This window comes from Passer montanus, unplaced genomic scaffold, assembly GCF_014805655.1.
Source record: "Passer montanus isolate IOZ18808 unplaced genomic scaffold, ASM1480565v1 scaffold27, whole genome shotgun sequence".
Taxonomy (NCBI): Eukaryota; Metazoa; Chordata; class Aves; order Passeriformes; family Passeridae; genus Passer; species Passer montanus.
The window spans coordinates 4,118,051-4,136,585 of record NW_024367372.1 but is presented as its reverse complement, the minus strand read 5'-3'; the positions used below and the strand labels follow the sequence as shown (position 1 = coordinate 4,136,585).

The 18,535-nt window shown below is 46.1% G+C and overlaps 1 protein-coding gene across 1 annotated transcript; it reads left to right on the top strand.

Annotated features, from left to right (window-relative positions):
• Positions 1-289: 289 nt before the first annotated feature.
• On the top strand, positions 290-18,210 carry TNFAIP2 (TNF alpha induced protein 2). Its single transcript, XM_039712918.1, has 12 exons — positions 290-379; positions 6,267-6,618; positions 8,270-8,897; positions 10,185-10,299; positions 11,527-11,652; positions 12,453-12,553; positions 12,643-12,741; positions 12,919-13,042; positions 13,993-14,115; positions 14,997-15,152; positions 16,214-16,335; positions 16,755-18,210. Exons 2-12 carry the CDS (start codon positions 6,279-6,281, stop codon positions 16,894-16,896), a joined length of 2,076 nt encoding a protein of 691 aa, XP_039568852.1. The 5' UTR covers positions 290-379; positions 6,267-6,278; the 3' UTR covers positions 16,897-18,210.
• The last annotated feature ends 325 nt before the right edge of the window (positions 18,211-18,535 follow it).

The following is an 18,535-nucleotide window of genomic DNA, read 5'->3' as shown; positions in this document are numbered from 1 at the left end:
AGGCTGTTTGCACATCCAGAGACGACCACCCCAGGTGCAGAACATGGCACTTTGGAGGCACTTGCTCTATCCCTGAGGGCGCGTTTCCACAGAGCCGAGCCCCGGGCAGTGAGCGCAGGGCCCGGCATTCAGCGTCGGTCGGGACAGGGCGCCGGGCACCGACCCGCGGCACCCGGCGCTCCCTCGCCGAGGGGATTTCTCGGTTCCCTTCTCTCGAGGGGAGGTGCAACTGGAGTTTCCCAGCAGCTGGTCCCGCCCCCGCCCTCCTCCCCTTATAGCCGGGCTGCCCCCGCCCCGGGCACAGACCCTCTGACAGCGCCGGTGACAGTGACAGTGCCGCTGGCCCGCGTCCAGCCCCGCCGCCCGGAGCCGCCGCAGAGTAAGTCCGTCAGTCTCGGGTCTTTCCCTTTCCCCTTCCCCTCGGGCCGGCTTCTCCCGAGCCGCTGCCCCGCTCCAGGCTCATTGCTGGGGAGTTCGGGGGCTCTGCTGGGTCCGAGAGTGGGGAGCGAGGGGCACCCACAAGGGTGGGTTGCCGGGAAGGGTTTCTGCCCCACCTTGTAATTATCAGAATGGGGAATAAATCGGACCGCTGGCAGGACAGCAGCTTCAGGCATGTCCCAGGGCTGGGCACCGCAAGGATATGTGCCTGGTAATTCCATTGTGACAGCTGGGTCTGATTTGTGCTGCTTTTCCCCTCAATTTCAGGGCACAGGCTCAAGCAGTGACTGCTGTAAACCATTCACCTCCTTCCTACCCTTCTGCCCTCCCAACACTTTCCCAAAATCCAGATGTAGGTATTGGGCACCAAAGTGTCCTAAACCCAGATCTGGCACTGGATTCCAGATCCAGTGCGGCACTTTTGCCCTCTCTTCTTTGTCTCTATTTAAAGGAAGTGGTTTTCCCCAAAACCACAGGAAAGTAATTGGATTGTGATTCATTCAGTTTGCCTGTGCTGAAAAAACACCATTTCAGAGCCTGGACCCTGGATGGCCCTGGGGCAGCCCCTGTGACTTGCACCCTGCCAGGGTCACTGTGCCAAGCTGGCACATTTCTCTATTGCCATGCTTGCCCTTTTGTGACTGCTTTTGCTTTGTCAGGGATGTCCCACAGCTCTTAGGACCTGCCTTTTCCCAGAGCACTGAAAAGTTTGTAGAAATTCCCTTCTGTCTTTGTGCAGTAGCCCCATATCCATTGCATCAGCTCCTCAGCACAAATTGAAAAATTCGGCCCCAGGGTTAGGAACTTTGGTGTGTTCAAAGTAGAATTTCTTTTTGAGGCTGCTGCAAAGTGAGGAAGAAACTTTCTGTGACTGGAGCATATGGCTGGTCTAGAAGCCATGGTGCCTCACTTTGACACCCAAGTTCAGGACAGAAAACCTGAAGAAACGCTCTCCAAAATGTCAGGTGCCTGCCCCCACCAAGGGACTTGGGGGCTTTTCAGCTCTGATAAAGAAAATCACAAGGGAGCAGAGAGCTCAGGTTTGGGTTTGCTTCATTCACGTCTCTATGAAAAGATGCCTGGAAAGCCAAAGAATTTGAAAGTGCCGAGAGAAGCTCCCAGGGAATTTGTTTATCTTCTCAGTCGCTGTTAGCTCTAGCAGTGAACTTTGCAAACGCCAGGCCTTAAAGAAGGATTTGGCTTTGGAACTGTATTATGAAAACAAAACTCTAGACAACAGCAGCTGGTTGCTCTTTCAGCAGCAACAGTTCAAAGTTATGCTGCTCAGATTTGAAGCAAGAAAAAAAAATGAGACTATTACAGTGCATTCTCTCTGGTTTTCCCCAATAACAGTGTGTATATATATAATTTTCTCACTCTCTGTTTGAAAGATTCTCACTAACAACAAGAAATGATGGTTCATTGGATGGTTTTCAGGTGTGTGTCAGTAATTTAGGGAAATCAGATTCTTATTTGGAAATGACTGCTGCACTGCACAGCTGTATCTACACATGGGTTTATGCTGGCTTAAAACATCTCTCTCATGCCAGGTGAAATGCCCTGAGGTCCTCTGCCTGCTCTGCCACTGCCATTCCCCTAAATCTCTTGGGTTCCCCATTACCCCCAGCCCTACAGGGGTGCCTGGTGATGCTGAGGCGCATGGATTGAGTCCTCTGGGGAGGTTCTGCTCCTGCCTTGGCTTCTTTACTGGAGACAAGTTTTGTTTTCCTTTAGCTCCCATTGGGAGCAGAACTTGGCCACCATCAGGATGTGCTGGAGCACATATCGGGTGGTAGGTGTCTCACAGGGGTCTGCAGATAGGACTATGGATGTGAGCAGCACAGTAGAAGGTCAAGGTGGGGCTCTGGGTGGCCCAGCTCTTCTATGGACTGTGAATTCCCAGGCAGAGCCAAGTGGGAGCCCACAGATTCATGGTGTCTCCATTCATACTTAACCCAGATAACAAAAATGGTAGGAAAACCCCCTCAGCTCCTAGGAAGTCTAACTTGCAGAAATTTGGTCTGGCTCCCAGCTCTTCTATGGACTGTGAATTCCCAGGCAGAGCCAAGTGGGAGCCCACAGATTCATGGTGTCTCCATTCATACTTAACCCAGATAACAAAAATGGTAGGAAAACCCCCTCAGCTCCTAGGAAGTCTCCTAACTTGCAGAAATTTGGTCTGGCATCTCTGTGGACTCTGCTTTGATGAATTAACAGTTTGTTTAGGTGTCAGCACATGGTCTGAGGTACACTAAACCTGCCTCAAGCTGCCTCCACTGCTCTACTGCTTCAAAGATGGCTTGAATTAACAGTTTGTTTAGGTGTCAGCACATGGTCTGAGGTACACTAAACTCAAACTGCCCTCACTGCTCTACTGCTTCAAAGATGGCTTGGCCCAGTGTGATGCTCTTGTGTGGGCAAATAAATAATTTTGCTAGATAACTATGGATTTCTGAGAGGCTGTGTGAGAATGGGAGATATCCACTAAAATGAGATATAAATCCTCATGACCTAGTATGTCAGCAGGCTGGAGAGGACCAAAAATCCAAACAAATGCTTGTTAATACTGGCAGCAGCTCAGGAAAAAGAAGTCAAGGAAAAGTTCAGCAAAAATTTCAGAACAGGGATAATTAATAAATCTCTTCCCCTGAGTGCTCTCTGGCACACCATGAGCTGCCCCTGACCAATGAGATCATTCTGCATGAAAGCTGTTTCCTTTGAGGAGGAAATGGGAAGCCACTGTGCCCAGAGTCTGGGCTGGGTCCTTCTGTGTCTTGAGTCTGCTCAAAGTGTATCCCTTGCCCTTGCTGCCCATCCCAGAAAAGCTCCAATTCAGAGGTAGGTGCTGTGATCAGCAGAGAGCTCGCTGTATCCTAGAGCTACACCAGCAGTCACAGCACCACAGTCCCAGTGCTGCAGGGCATCTGGATGGGGTGGCAGAGCATGCTCTGTGAGCTGTGCTGCTCTTCTGGTTTGAAACCAGAAGCTGAATATGCTGTGTCAGAAATAACTGGAGCTAAAGGCTCCCCTGGCACAAACCATGTTGCCACATAACAATAATGAGGGTGATGATGATGATAACAGTAAATTAGTAATAATACTGATTGGGAACAATGTCAACTCTTGACCTCAAATCAGTACATTTCCCAAGACCTGAATTTCACTTCTGGGAAATGATTTAGCATTTCTCCTGCTAAAAAAAATTAGAAGCCTGCTGGAGTTTTAGCAGGCTTTGATTTGTGAGAAGAGCACAGGCAGAGAGGAGCAGCCTGCAGCTGTCCAAGCCAAAGCCAAGCTCCTGGCATGTTCTGTCTGCTGTGCTGGGCAGGAGCACATGCTGACACAGGCAGGAGGTGCAGTGCTAGCACAGCATCTCCTGCCTGTGTGCCCCAGATGTAACCAGGACCACCTCATTTTAGCTGACTATTTCTTGTAGAAAGGGTTGGCATTTCTTTCTATAAGTTCCTTCAAAGCATTTCTTACAGTAAGATCTTGGTTATCTAACAATAATGAGAAGAGATGGACAGGGAGTGTTTGGTACCCCTTGACATTAAGACTGAGCTGCATTTCAAGGCAGAAGTGGGAGCTGAGGTTTACTGGCTTTTCCTGCTGCAGATATAAACACAGGTCAACCAGCAGTGGCACATGATAATCACTGGGCAAGAGTTCAAACTGGCCAAATGTGACAGTATAGCAGCTTTTGCATCAACAGCCTTACCTAGGTGCTTGGGGCTGGCTTTTTTTGAGTACTACCATGACAAAGTTCTGACAGATGTTAAAAACTCAGCTTCTAACCAGCTTAATCATTCCCTTATGAACTCCTGTACATGTAGAGTCACTTCGATGCTTTTCAAAGATCTGTTGCATTTAACTTGGCATTGAAGAAGAACCAAAACTTCAAAGTCCATCTTTGTGATCATCATTCATCAAAATGAAAGACCTTAGCCTTTTGGAAGGGGAGAGGTACTTTCTGTGGTTAGAAAACAAAAAAAACCAACCCAACAAAAAACACAACAATGCTTTGTTTAAAATAATAGGAGAGAGAGAAAGGACTCAGCTGAGTCTGAGTCTGTGCTTGAACAAACAGGAAGGAAGGGATTTGGCAGAATTAATCTAAGCACAGTGTTGTGTTGGGAAATGCAGGTTACGAAAAGGGCCCTACAAAAATTAGGCAAGTCCAAATCACTTACAGAGCATGCCTGTTGCCATGATTTTTTGGGGTTGGTTGGTTGCTTTTCTGAGTGTTTTTGTAGTGGAAATGTATCCAAAAGGAGCTCTTTTCCACTGCTTCCAGGATTCTAGTGGGGCATCCTGACTAGCATAGCTGGAATGGGCTGCTCCCCCCTCCCCTCCTCAGTACATGTGCTAAGGAGATGTATGTGCACAGATTCAGCCATGGCACATCTGCTGGCTAACCTGGGATTAGCTCAGTTAGTTAAGAGTATGGTGCTAATAATGCCTTCGGTTGTGGGTTCAATCCCTGTATGGGCCATTCACTTCAGAGCTGGAATCGGTGATCCTTGTGGAATTGAGTTGGGATTGGTGGTCCTTTCCAGCTCAGACTATTCTGTAACTCCTGTCAGCTGAGCTCTGGTGCTCAGGCCCCCTTTGCTTGCTCATGCAAGCAGAACTCCTTCCCTAATGAGTTTCATGTTTGTTGTGTTTAGAAGGTAATAGCATTACTAATCCTGAACATGGCCTGGCATCCAAAGCAGGGAGAAGCAAAGCTCTCAGCAAAGCCAGGCTCTCACTGCTCTCTGTATAACTCAGCTGCTACCACTAACTTAATGCTTCAAAGCTTTCCAAGCTGCCAGGAGCCAGCAGGAGGAAACACAATTAGAATGAAAAGCCACAGTCTTCCAACCAGTTTTCCCAGAAATAAGTGTAAATTTTTTTATCAGCATGACACATATGAACATTATAAACTTAACAAAGGTGTTTGAAGATCACCACATTGTGGCTGTATAACTGAAGCCAAATTCTTCATTTATTTGAAGTCTAATTTTTCTGCCATTCCTCAGTACAACTTGCCTGAGAGTTCTTCATACAGATGTGCTTCAGTCTCATAGAAAGTCACTTTAGATAAAGCATTATTAGAGTAAGGACTGGAAACTATGAGTCACTTTATTTATTTACAACAACTGCATAATTATAACCATTATACAAATGGTTATAGTTATGCAAATAAATATTGTGCAATCTATTGAATTATAGAGGAACATAATTCCAAATATGAATTCTGAGAAGAAGTTGTACAATAACAAATTTCTGTTGTTCATTATTTGTCGTGTAAGAGTGTTAGTGGTAAGGCAGACTCTGGCAGGATCATGTCTGTTTAAAGAAGACTAAATTACCCTGATCCTCATGCCTTGTTCCCACTTACCTTGAGCACAGATCAGGAAAAAAGGGTCCTGAATAAGGTGGGAATTGATCCTGATGCCATGTAAGAGTATGAGAGCTTTGTGGTTGCTTTAAAGGCACAGGACACATATCCCACCCACATCACTCATATGTCTATCCATGCTCATGTCCATGGTCACACAGCAACCTATGGGAGAGCCTGACAAGCTCAAGGTCTGAAATCAGGAACATCTGAATCACTCTCAAAAGAGCTCTTTGATTTTTCTCTAATTTAGACCAGAGAGCTGCTTCCATTCTCTGCATTGGCTGGGATGGTGTTGCTCAGGAATTCTCCTGTGCTCACACCAGATGTGTAACATTCTCCATGTTGCCCACACATACGCCTTGCCATGCTTTCTCCTTGGTATTTTTCTTCCTGTTATAATCTGACCTTTTTTTTTTCCTTTTTTAATTTTTTTCATTTACAGGCTAGAAGGAAAATGATGAAAATGTTACCTTTCTTCCAAAGTGGTCCTTTTGGAATGCGCAGTGGATCGGAGGGTTGCATTGATGCAAACAGGCCGTTTGAAAACACATCACCATCAGTAGCTGAGCAAGTCCCTGCCTGTCCTGAACCTTCTGCAGATGACATCTGGTCCAGGGACCAGGAGAAGAGGAGAGAGAGGCCAGAGGCAGCCTGCAGAGCTTCACGTGCCTCTTCCATCACAAGCAATGAGAGTTGCATCTCTGCCGGGGACAGCCCTGAGAAGGGGAACAAAGGAATAAAGGGAATGCTTAAAAGTGCATTTAAAATAGTTAAAAAGACCAAGCCACCCAGTGGTAAGTGCTCCTCCATCCTCCTTGCACCATTTCATGGGCCATAGTTGCCTCTAGAGGGGCTGTGTGAGGCAGAGTATTGTCCCCTAGGGAAACAAAGGTACTGGTAGATTGAAGTGACTTTTCCAAGAAGCCTGGGAAAAATTGGGCTGAGTGAGACATGACCTCAAGTCCTAGTCTTTTAGTACCAACTGCACAGTCCTTGAGGAGCTGTCCATTTGCAGGTTTTCTGTGCAAAACAAAACTTATTTCTACTCCCCATGGGGGCACAGAGAACTATGGGTGGGTGGGTGAGAAATCAAGGTGTAACTCTCAGCTCAGTTCCTCCATCTCCTCCTAAAAAGTCTTGTTCTAGTACAAATTATTTCATTTCCAGACAAGTCTTTACCTGTCTAACTGGCATCTCTTTCTCCATGTGTCAAATGCTTTCCCTATCTGGTGGTTTTCCTTCTTGGTCTTGAAATTGCTGCTGAAAACAGGCCTTTTGTGTTCTTACCTACCACTGCATTGCCCCATCCCCAATGTCTTTTTTTAAAATTCTTTTTTAAAGCAACCAGATTTTTTAAAGCGACCTTAATTGCAGAAAATATTCCAGATGAGACACTACCAATGTGTGATACAATATATTCCTATTTTCCCATCTCAGCTGGATATTTCTCACTGAGTATATCCTGGGGTTGTAACTGACATGTTCACTACCACCTGCCAGTAAGGATTTACTAATTTTCCAGGTGTCTCTCTTCCTCCTCCATCTCAAGCTGATTCACATCCAGCTTGCAGCAGAAAATCCTGTTTGTTGCTAAGTAACTTTTGTTCTATTGCATTTGTATCTTGTGTTTTGTGCCATTAAATTTCAGCCCATTTACTATTCAAGTTATCTGATTGTTCCTGTGAAATACACCAAGCCCTCAGTTTCAATAATGTCTCTGAACTTTGTGCAATCAGCAGATGTCAAAAGGGCACTCCCAGCTTTTGTGCCACAATCTTTAATGATAAATGAAGTAAGATGAGTTTCATGAATAATGTAAGATTTCTCCCAGAGTCCTCCATGCAAATATTACACAGCTACCAAATCATATTTTGGGATATAACTTTGCCATTTTAACTAATAATTTCCCAGGCTTCCCTGTCTCAAGTAACTGGCTGTAGTTCAGATAAGATAGTTCAATTGTATTTGTCTTGCTTACTAAATGTGTCCTCCCAAACAATTTCACAGGTCAGGTAGTGCCAAATCTATTTCTGGAGAACCCATGTGGTGTTTCCTTCAGCACATCTTTAGTTACATCTTTCCATCTACATTATTTCTAATGCCATGCTTCTGACTTGAGGTCATATTAATGGGAAGGGGGATGAGCAATAACTAACTAACTCCACAAGGGTAAATTTTGGAAACAATTACAGGTGGCTTGTGAATAGCTGTCCATATGCAACACACTGGTGATGGGTATTCAAGTTTCCATTGCTCCAGTTAAAGGCAAGCTAGAAATAATCTGATCTTTAATTAAACAGACTTTCTACAAGGTGTAGGAGCCCAAGAGCTAGAATTTTGGAAGTATAAGCATTTAAAAAAAATATTCCAGAGCCATCATTTTTTATAAAACAGAAGTCTAAATCTTCACTCTTGGTTAAAGAAAGGCTGTTCTATTTTCACCAGTCAAACAAGTCATGGATCTCCTTGGAGAGCAAAAGCTTTGTGATGCCATTCAACACCTGTTTGTCCTGGAGAAGAGCCTGTCTAGCAAAAGTGAGGAAGGATTGAACACCAGTCAGAAAGACATTGAATCTGTCTATGAAATTCTGAAGCACAAAGTCTTCAGCACCTTGAAGGATTCTGTGCTGCTTGCAAAAACAAACCCAGATCTGCTACAGCAGGCAGTGGAGGCTCTGAAAGAGCAGGAGAAAGAAGATCAGAACTACATGTCAGAGAATCCACTTGACCAAAATATGCAATTTAGACCTAGAAAATGGAAAGAGCTCTGGATGGCTACAGTAAAGGAGTCAGTAGAGGCTCGAATGAAAGACACAAGCCGTACTCCTAGAACTGAGAACCTCTCTGCAGTTGGCCAGAACCTCCTGCACATGGGAAAGACAATGAAAGAAGATTTGACAGTGGTTGCCAAGTATATTAACAAGCTTTATCCTCCTGAGTTTAATGTGTTCAGCACATATGCAGAACTCTACCATAATTATTTTGCCTCTCAGGCAAAGAAAAATGCTGAGTCTCATCTGGAAGACAAGGATATTTACCTTCTTCTCTCATGGGTGCACAACTTTTATCCAAAGTAAGTGGGCTTTTATACATGTTGACCCCTGGAAATCAAAACAGGCTCATTGGCTGCAAACCCAGGCATTTGCTTGATTTATGAGTTAGTATTACTGCGGTGCAGTCCAGCACCTGGCTAAGTTACTGGTGTTACTGATGATGTGCTGATTTACAGTCTGGCCAGAAGAGCCAGAAGGGACTCTCAAGGCTGCTAGTCAGTAAATGAAGGGCTGTTTCACCATTCTGGCTTCTGGGCAACAGACACACAGATATTTAGGACTTCACTGGTGGGGTAAATTGGTCAGGTTCATTGCCTTGATATCTATTCCAGTTGCAGACCTCAGCTCACTCTTGGAAAATTTGGGGATTTCAGCCCTTTGTACCAGAGAGCAAACAATAAGACAACCTGAGATGCAATTATCCTGGGCATGGAGGATGTTGCTTAGGTGTTACCCACAGTCTGTGTTTTCCTCACCTTTAGGAGAGCCAGGGGTGCGCCTCTATGAGAGGACACAATCCAAGGGTCCCCATAAACTCTGTATGTTATTGAACTGAAAATATTGCTTGTTGTGGCTAATAGTATTGAGTGGAGAATTGAGGGCTTTCACTTCTCAGGTGGAAACCAGTAAAGACATCAGCAATGTTTCTTCTGTTCCAAAGTCATTCAGCTCCACTGTTTCCTTTTCATGTTTCACTGATGAGTGTAATGATTCAGTGTTGATCCCGGAAGTTTTCCACAGCCAGTGTTATGCTCTAGTTCAGGATATTCAGGCCTGAACCAGCCTGTGTTTGGAAGTGAGCAGTTGTGAGGGGTAGGGCTCAGCCCAGCACTGGGGACAGTGTTGGCCAGGGTAGGAACTACTTAGGGAGTGTTCTCAAAGGCCACGTCCAGGTGTCTGCTAAAGGACCACCTCCCAGCCATCAAACACCAGCTTTTCATCTGTTTTCCCCTCTATATGGATGGAGAGAGATCATGTCCAGGGGCTAGACTCCCCTACTTACTTCAGGTCCCCCATCCCCACCAGAGCACGGTGGCTGGTACTCAGGAGTTTGACAGACCATGACTCCATTCACAGGGCTGCTTGTGGTCCCACCCTCACAGGTCTCACCCCTGGCACATATCCATCCAGCTTCTCCAAGTCCTGTCTGGACTGAGGACAATGTACATTTCCATCTGTTTTTTCAGATATCCTCAAAAAGTGGTTTTTCACTGATACCCTCAAAAAGTGTTAGTGATTTGCATCAACAGCTGTCTTGAATTACGCTGCCCTTGGAAAATACAATTGTTTGGCTTTTTTCATTCCAGAGACATGAGAAAAGATCATGCTTTAGCCATGGAGTTGGATAAAGTTAAGCTTGGAAGCCTTTTGCCTTCAAGTCTGAGCAAAGAGCTTGAAAATAAATACCTTGACAGTGAAGAGGTAAGAAAGGTTCAGTCACTCCTGGTCTTCTCTTCACTGCTCCCATATGACTCCTCAGAGAAGCTGTGACTTGTCCTGCAGACACATTTCTTCACCAGTGAACCATACACCCTACACACCCTTCCAGGGAAAAGCAAAAGCTTTTGTTTGTTTTTGGGAAACAGGTCACCTTTCTGCTAGATGGGACTTGCAGAGCAAACTTCTGCTTAGCCCTGGGAGCCATGAGAAAAGAACCATTCTGTTCTTGTAAATCTTGTTGCAACAGGGGGAAAGTCCAACAACAGATCTATGGGCAACTTCTAATTGTCTGATAAATCTCCAGAGGGATTTATGATCCCTCTTGCAGGAATCTCTGAAGGATCTTGGATTACCCCTAGTCCCTGCAGAAGTACCAGACCTTAGGTGAGCTCAAAGCTTAGAGATCTGGTCTTGACAAATCTCATTCTTTAATGGAGAATCAATCCCCTGATCTGCAGAAAAGAAAAGTTGTTCTGTTTTTTGTATCACCCTTTCCTTAATGGAAACAAGAAGCCACTTTTACAGTACTCCCATAGCTCAGTGTTTTTGGCATTTCGGGCTGGAATTCCTGGAAAATGAGCAGATGAGTTCCAAGGTTAGATGTAGTCCGTGATGGTTTGCATATGGGAGAGGTGGTGTGAGGTCTGCAAAGCGCATGAACAGGACACTGGGGGATCAGCAGTACATGTCAGACACTGCACAGACCATTTCCAAAGCCTCACTGGAGCACAGAGGGGTCAGAGCAGAGAAAACCTGAGAGCACTTTGTTTCCCTCTCCAGCGCTTGTGTGGTGTCAGAAGAGCTCATGAAAAAGGATTGCAAAAGTGGGTGGCTCTGAGTGTGACACACACGCAGTGCGTGGCTGGGGGAATTTGGGCTCTGGCACATGTAGCTGCTGCCACCTTCCTACCAACTGCTCCCCTCCCTGCCCTCCTGATCCCCCTGATGTGGGGGTGTGATGTGATCTTCACTCCTACCCTAAAATGCTCAACTCAGTATTGTGTAGGTGGGTATTGTGAGGGGGTTGTCCTTATTGCTCTGAAGTCATGGGTCAAGCATCTCCTAATGAGGAGCCTTCATTTCCCAGCCAGGGCTGAGGAAAAAGTCTGCTGAGCCAGGCAAAAGGTGGGTGGGGGAGTAAAACCTGCATAAGGCAGGAGATGTTGCATCCATGTTGTAGTAAATGCCATTATTCTTCCTTCCCTAAAGGTTACTGTCAAAAATTCACTCAGCAGATGTTTAGATAAAGAAATCCAAAGATGGAAAGAAGACAAGGAACCAGAGAAGCTAAATGGGCATTTTCAGAGTGAACTGCTAGGAATATTTGTTATCCAGGTAATACACAGCTATATTAAAAATAAACAATTACATCCTTTACCTGCTTAGGATTTGAGACCAACTATGGTCAATGCAGAAAAGGAAAAGGCCAAGTCACTTGTGTAGAGTGGTAGCAGAGGTGGGTGGTACAGGGAAGCTCAAAACTGTGATCTGTCTTGGATGTGGTGTACCATTGGACAGAAGCAAATGCCTCTACAAGCAAAACAAGAAGAAAAACTGCATTCATTCTCTTACGCAAATTCTTCTGCATCCCCAGCAACGGAGACAGGCTCAGTTGATTGAGAAATGGGGAGTCTCTTTCTTCCTCCCAGGGAAAGTGCCACAGGCAAAGCTGCCCCTTTCCATCCTCTGGCTGTAGAGGATTAGTTGAGCTTACTTTTAAAAATAAATAAATCATGTGTTGAGGTTGTTGTGATTAAATTGTTAATTTAAATGCAATCTTAACGACATTAAAAAAAAAAAAAGAAAAGAAAAAAAAAGAAAAAAAAGAAACAAAACCAAGTGTCAAATTGTAAATGCAATCTTAACGACATTTAAAAAAAAAGAAAAGAAAAGAAAAAAACAAAACCAAGTGTCAAGTTGCCTACTTTCTCAGCTGTTTTCTAGATTTTCTTCATGCTCCTTTTGAACCTCTCAGCTAAGTACAGATGCTCTGTGTGGTCTCTGAATCAGTTGCAGGGGGGGATGCAGGAGAGCTGGGTGCATTTCTCAGCAAAGGATCTGCAGCTTCTTTTACCCAGCAAACCTGGTCTTTTTGGAGCAGGCAACATTTCAAATTGATCTCACTTGTTTGTTAGAGTATCTACAGCAGCCAGAAGCGAGCAGAGGACATCAGCAAGGCTGTGGGTGAGGAGCTGTCCCGTCGGCTGCTGAAGGAGCTGCCAGCCTTCCTGAGGAGGTGAGGTGGGCAGGGGCTGTGGGCACTGGGGCTGGCACAGCACCTGGGCAACCACTCACCCACCTCTCTTCTTCCCATCTCCCCTCCAGCTACAGGGATGCCTTTGAAGACTTCAAGGAGAAAAGCAAGAAGCACAGATACTACAAGCCTATACTGATTGCAAATATTAACAACTGCTGGAATTTTAGGTAAGGGTCCAAAAGAAAAGGATTTGCTCCTTCCTCTGCAGGCAGTGTGTAGAGGGGGAGGTACTGCAGAGTGAACAGACGTAGGTCCATCTGCCTGCAGAAGATTTGGAGACTCTGAATTTCTCTCTCTGTCCTCTGAAGATAGACTGTTCTGACCTGGCTGGTATTTTCTTGCAGAGAATACACAGAGAAATACGTGGCAGAAAAGGACGACAGTAAAGCTGATATCCTCAGCACTCTCGCTGATATTGAAAACAGTGGCTTTGATGTGCTGCTCCAACAGCTCTTTTCCCAGCTGAAGGTACCATATCTGTGCCCCACATCCTCCTGCCCCATGGCTCAGCTGATACCAGGGCAGGACATGTTCTCCTGCCGTGCTATCTGTTGCTCAAATCTCTGATTCAGATCAGCCAAGTTCAGAAGGGACAGGATCGGTCCTAACCCACACTGCTGCTGGAAAACTCCCACTAAGCTCTCCTTGAGCTGGTCTCAAGCCTGCAGGCAAAATGGGTGCAGTGACACAGGCATGACTGTGCAGGTGAACATAAAAAACACAAAGAAACCATAAAACCTGCTGATGGCATCTGAGACAACAGCTACAGCAGGGAGGGTCTCAACCTGCAGCTGTTTGCTCTCCACACTGCAGGAAAATATCACTAATGGTGTAAACTGCAATTACACAGCTTTTGACTTCCCCATAAAGGTGACCTGAAGGGCCTTTGTTTATATATATAACACAATCTTTTCAAGTTGAGCAATTTTGGTGGAGGAAAAGGAAGTGTAGGAGTCAGGAATGTTCAGGCACAATCTCTCCTGCTTTCTCTGTAGAGCCTTTTGGAAGGCACAAGAGAACAGGGGTGTAATTTTTTTCATTTTCATATTTATTTATTGTGGCTGTGAAAAGTTATGATTGAAAACATCTCATAAGGATTCAATTTTTTTCCCCTGATGGTTCCATAATTCTTTAATCAGACAAGATGGTGAGGGGAAAATAAAGAGGCAGAAATAATAAAAACAGTTCCAATATTAACCTTTCAAAAGAAGAAGAAGTCCTTGGTCTTCTTCACCATGAGGAACCAAGAAGGGGACCCAGCCCCTTGTTCCCCTGTCCTCTAAGGCATCACCACACACCCTGCACAGGACTACACACCACACTCTCACTACATGGGATACTCTGCATGTAGAAATGACAAATATACATGTGCATACAATTTGTTTGAGGTAACTTAGCAGATTTTCCTTTTTTTTCAGCCAATGTACAAGAAGTTTACAGAGAATAAATGGGATTCCAGCAGTGAAATTATGAATGAGATCATTAAAACCACCAGCAAACATATTTCAGACTTCCAAACCCTAAAGGACCCATTTTACCATGTAAGTCCAAGAGAAATATTGGAGGGATTCTGGGGCCCTGGGGCTGCATTTTCAGCTCTGATCCTCTGCAGCTTGAGCTGCCTTGACCTCTGGTGAGCTGGCCTGGCATCAGGAAGCCTCTCAGGCAGGGTTTCCTTCAGCATGCTGCTTACCCAGATTAGGCACATAAATCTTACCCTCCTCTGACAGAAGCAGACTCCTGCAGCTCTGCTGCACTGTTTGCAGAGCAAACCACCCCTGATGCAGAGAAAGTGCTTTAGAGACCACCCAACATGTGGCTTTAATTACAGATTTGGTTCAGCAACCTTGAAACACAAATGCAGTTGCATGGTTCAGTCTCATTGCTCCTTTGATTGCCCTAAGGACTGGAGGAGGTGGATTCAAATGGGACAAATCCCAGAGAGCTGAGCCAGAACCACATCCTCACTGGTGCTGGACTATATATGAAATATCATAATATAAGGCAATATTTGTTTTCCTGTCTTTGTCTTTTTAGTAGCTGGGACAAATTACGATGTTTTATGTGTTAGAGAGAAGAACAGGAAGAGCAGCATGAATTCCTGTTTCTCTGCAATACTGTTAATCCTCTAGCACACCAAGTTTTTTTTCTGCACTTTAAACTCTTCCCAGAAGGAAACAGCATTTGGAAATTCCCATTCCTGTTAGAGCACAAAGGAAATTCTCAGCATCTAGGATGTGCTGTAACCAGTCTTGGGAGGCTGGCAACCAGGGCTGCTCCTGCTGTGTAATCTGCAGCAGGCATTGGTGGGGTATGTCTCACAGCACTCAGGATGCTCTTGTCCTCCATCCACACACATGGTTTGTTATGTCCCCAAGCAAAAGAGAGATGGATGATGATTCCCTCCTCTCCTTCCCAACAGGCTATTGTTGAGAAGATCCATGCCCGTTTGGTTAAAGAGTACATTGTGAGGCTGCTGAAGAGGAAGGTCAGCATGAAAACTCCAGCACAGCAGCAAACTCTGGCCCAACACATCTCCAAGAATGCTGCTGACCTGGAAGCCTTCTGCACCAGCAATGTACGTGAGTGCTTGCCATAAACACATCAGCACAGGGCACACTGAAAAACAGGAAAGTAATTCTGGGAAGTTTTGTTAACTTTTCAACTCAGCTTAATTTCCTGGAAGGCAGGACCTTAGGCAGAAAGAGGTCTCTAAGTGCCTGTAGGCAGAAAGGGTCCCCTGTAAACAGCCTGCCCCTCCCTGCTTGGAGAGACATGATTTCATCCTCCTTTGTCCCACAGGCAGTTCCCTTTCGAAGGTTTATATTAATAGGGTCAAAAGACTTAAATAATCTTTTCTGGTTTCAGTACAGCTTCCGTGGAGTCTGGGTTTCCTCTCACCCTTGATTTCCCCCACGCTGCAGCTTTTAGGTCAGCCAGGGGCTAAAGCAGGCAGTGTAGGGGTCTGTGGTATGCAAGGAATTTCTCCCTGAGAGCCACAGCTGGAACACCCCTCTCTGTCCTTTGAGATCATCTCCCTCCTTCCATGCCTCTAATTTTACCTGGAAAAAAAGCTAACAGCTAAGCCAAAACCTGTTCTCCATCACCCCATGCATGTTTGTCTGGAGAAGGAACAAGTCTGAGTTTCATATAGAGTGGGCAGGAGGTCAGGCAGCTGCACCTTGGAAATTCCAATGGTCAGGAAGAAGCTCTAGCTGGGGCTTCTACCCGATTTTGACGATACCTGGAGATGCCAAAGGCAGGGTTGTGTTTGGAGCTGGGGCAGAGCAGCACGGGGCAGTGACTCACCTGGCCCACAGACCTTGGTACACACACCAGGCAGCACAGAAACCCAAGGGAAAGGAAATGAGCAGATAGAATCTGCTGAGGTGGGTGTGGAAGCCTCAGTCTTATGGCAAATCACACACCACTTGTGTGAGAGGATTAAAAACCATAAAAAAGCTAATCCAGTTTTTCCAAGGCTGCCTGAGGCAGAAACAGCACTGAAAACAATGAGGCACCTAAAATCACTGATGTGTCCTTTCCACTTGCCAAGAAACAGCCTAAGGGGGCAGCTCCTGGGGTGGGGGGCAGTTTGCACCCCCATGATGTCCTGCTAACCACTTTTTCTTCTTGCAGGGATCTCAAGCCACATGGCTGAATTCAGCACTCCCCAAACTGGCTGAAATAATCCGACTTCAGGATTTAGGTGCTATTAAAATTGAAGTTGCAACACTCGCCACAACATACCCAGATATCCGGTAAGAGATGCTGAAATAGATTTGTTAATACTCATAAGGAATTTCAATTGAGTCAGAAAGCAGTCAAATATAAATATAGGTGAGGTTCATACAGCCTCAGCTTAAAAACCTGGGTGGGGGCTGCCTTCCAGGCTGTGGCAATCCCAGTCCTATCAGAAAGCAAAGGAAGATATGAATAAAAGCCTGTTGATACATTCCAAATTCTGGCCTGGTTTTTCTCCTTTACCTTGGAGATTCCCTTCCCTACCTCAGACATCCCAGGACAGTGCAGGGTCTTGTGTAGGACTGCCAGATACTGAGCTGGCACCCACAGGGGACGTCAGCACACGCCACAGGGTGAGAGCCACATCCTGGTGCAGTGGCCCTGACATGTGGAGGTGTGTGGGAGGAAATAACACCTGCCCATTTCTCTTCCACAGCAAAAGGCACCTGGAAGCATTCCTGCACATCAAAGCCAATCTGTCACGCAGTGAACTCAAGGGCATCCTGGGCTACTTGGCAGACAGCACAGCATCCACACAGCCCAGAGCCCCGCTCTTCTCCAACATCAACGTGTCCTAGACCAAGGCATGCCTTGGCACTGCCCTGTGCTGGACTGTGGGGTGAGCTGGGGATGGAGACCATCTCCTGGAGCAATGCATGGCACACACTGCCACCTTTTCCTATGGAAAGTGCTTTGTCCCAGTCTGGTGCTCAGCATCTCTGTGGGAATCATCGTCCTCCATGTGGGGCTGGGCACAGGGTGCACTGATGAGAGCGCAGTGCCCACAAAGACCCGGGCTGCTCCTCCCACCAGTCATGGATTCCCTCTGAGGTCTCCTTGGTGCCACCACATTCTCTGCCTGGACACTGCCCTGGAGCTCTGAACTCCATCTACCTCTCAGGGTGCCAAAAAGGCCACATCACAGACCAAGCAGGCACCACCTATGTAGCTTTTATCTTCTAGGGAAATGAAGGGAAACAAAAACTGAAAGCAACATTCAGAGATGGTGGGAAAATCCCATGTGAGCATGCTTGCAATCCATCTGCCTTCCTCAGAGCCGGGCAGGGTGGCTGTGTTAGGCTGGTGGGAGAGGCACGAGGTTCCTAGGGAGGAGGAGCTGCAGCTCAGCTGTGGCAGGGCTCCTGCCAGTCCTCTTGGAGCAGCTGCAGACTTTGACTCAGGGCAGCAGCACTGCCCAGGGCCTTGGGGTTCCAGAGGAGAACTGGCCCTGGAGAGCATGTGCTTCCTCCACCTCTATGAGGTGGGAGCACCTGGGCCCCCGGCAGTGACCCCATCCAGTGCATCTGCACAGAGGGACCCCTCAGACAGGCTGGGAGCAAGCTGCCTATTGCAATGGATTGTGTGGGCTAAGGCAGCAGCTGGTAAAACACTTTGGATATTACTGAAGTCCTCCTTACCAAGGAGAGGACTTCCAGACCCCATTAACAACAAAGGCTTTGAATGGGGTGTGGAACTGGTCCTAAATGTCATCAGTACATACTGAGCACCCCATATGTGTCACCATTCTCTTGCTCACTCTTTCCCCTTGTGCTGTGAGGTAGATATGATGTGAAAATGCAAATGGGTCTCTTGTGAAACTGTGTTTTGTTCTTACAGCACAGTTTTTTTTGGGAACTTAATCACTTGCCAAAACAGCACTGTGTATATTTGGAGACCTTTCCCTTCTGTTTTCCTCTGTTTCCACTTTTGCATCAGTCTGTGGAAAGTCAGTCCGGAAGGAAGATGCCTGATGACTGTGCAAACTATATAATGTATTTATATGTATATGCAATATACCACCAGTGTATTTTTGCATCCAGTTTTATTTTTTCTCAGTTAGAGATACTAATTTGCAATGTTTATAATAAACAGTATTCAAATATGCTAGAAAAGTGACAGTTTACTGTGTTGCCACAGCTCTGTCGTCCTTCAAAGGGCCATTTCTCCCAGCCTGCTCTGGTGAATATCACCCACTGGTTCCAAGTAGGGCTTTTGCTGGACTACAGACAGGCTGGAAAAGCATTGCTGCTGCCCTGTAGGACATTCACTGAGCAGGGTGGGCTGCTCACTAGCAGTGGCCAGTGGCACACACTCAGAGGAGTCTTCTGCCTACACGTCCTGTAGCAAAATTTTGCCCTGAGTGAAAAACAGTGCTTTGATTTTAGTCTGCAGCCTGGCCACAGGCAGCACAAATCACCTTCTCCTTCCTTAAGCACA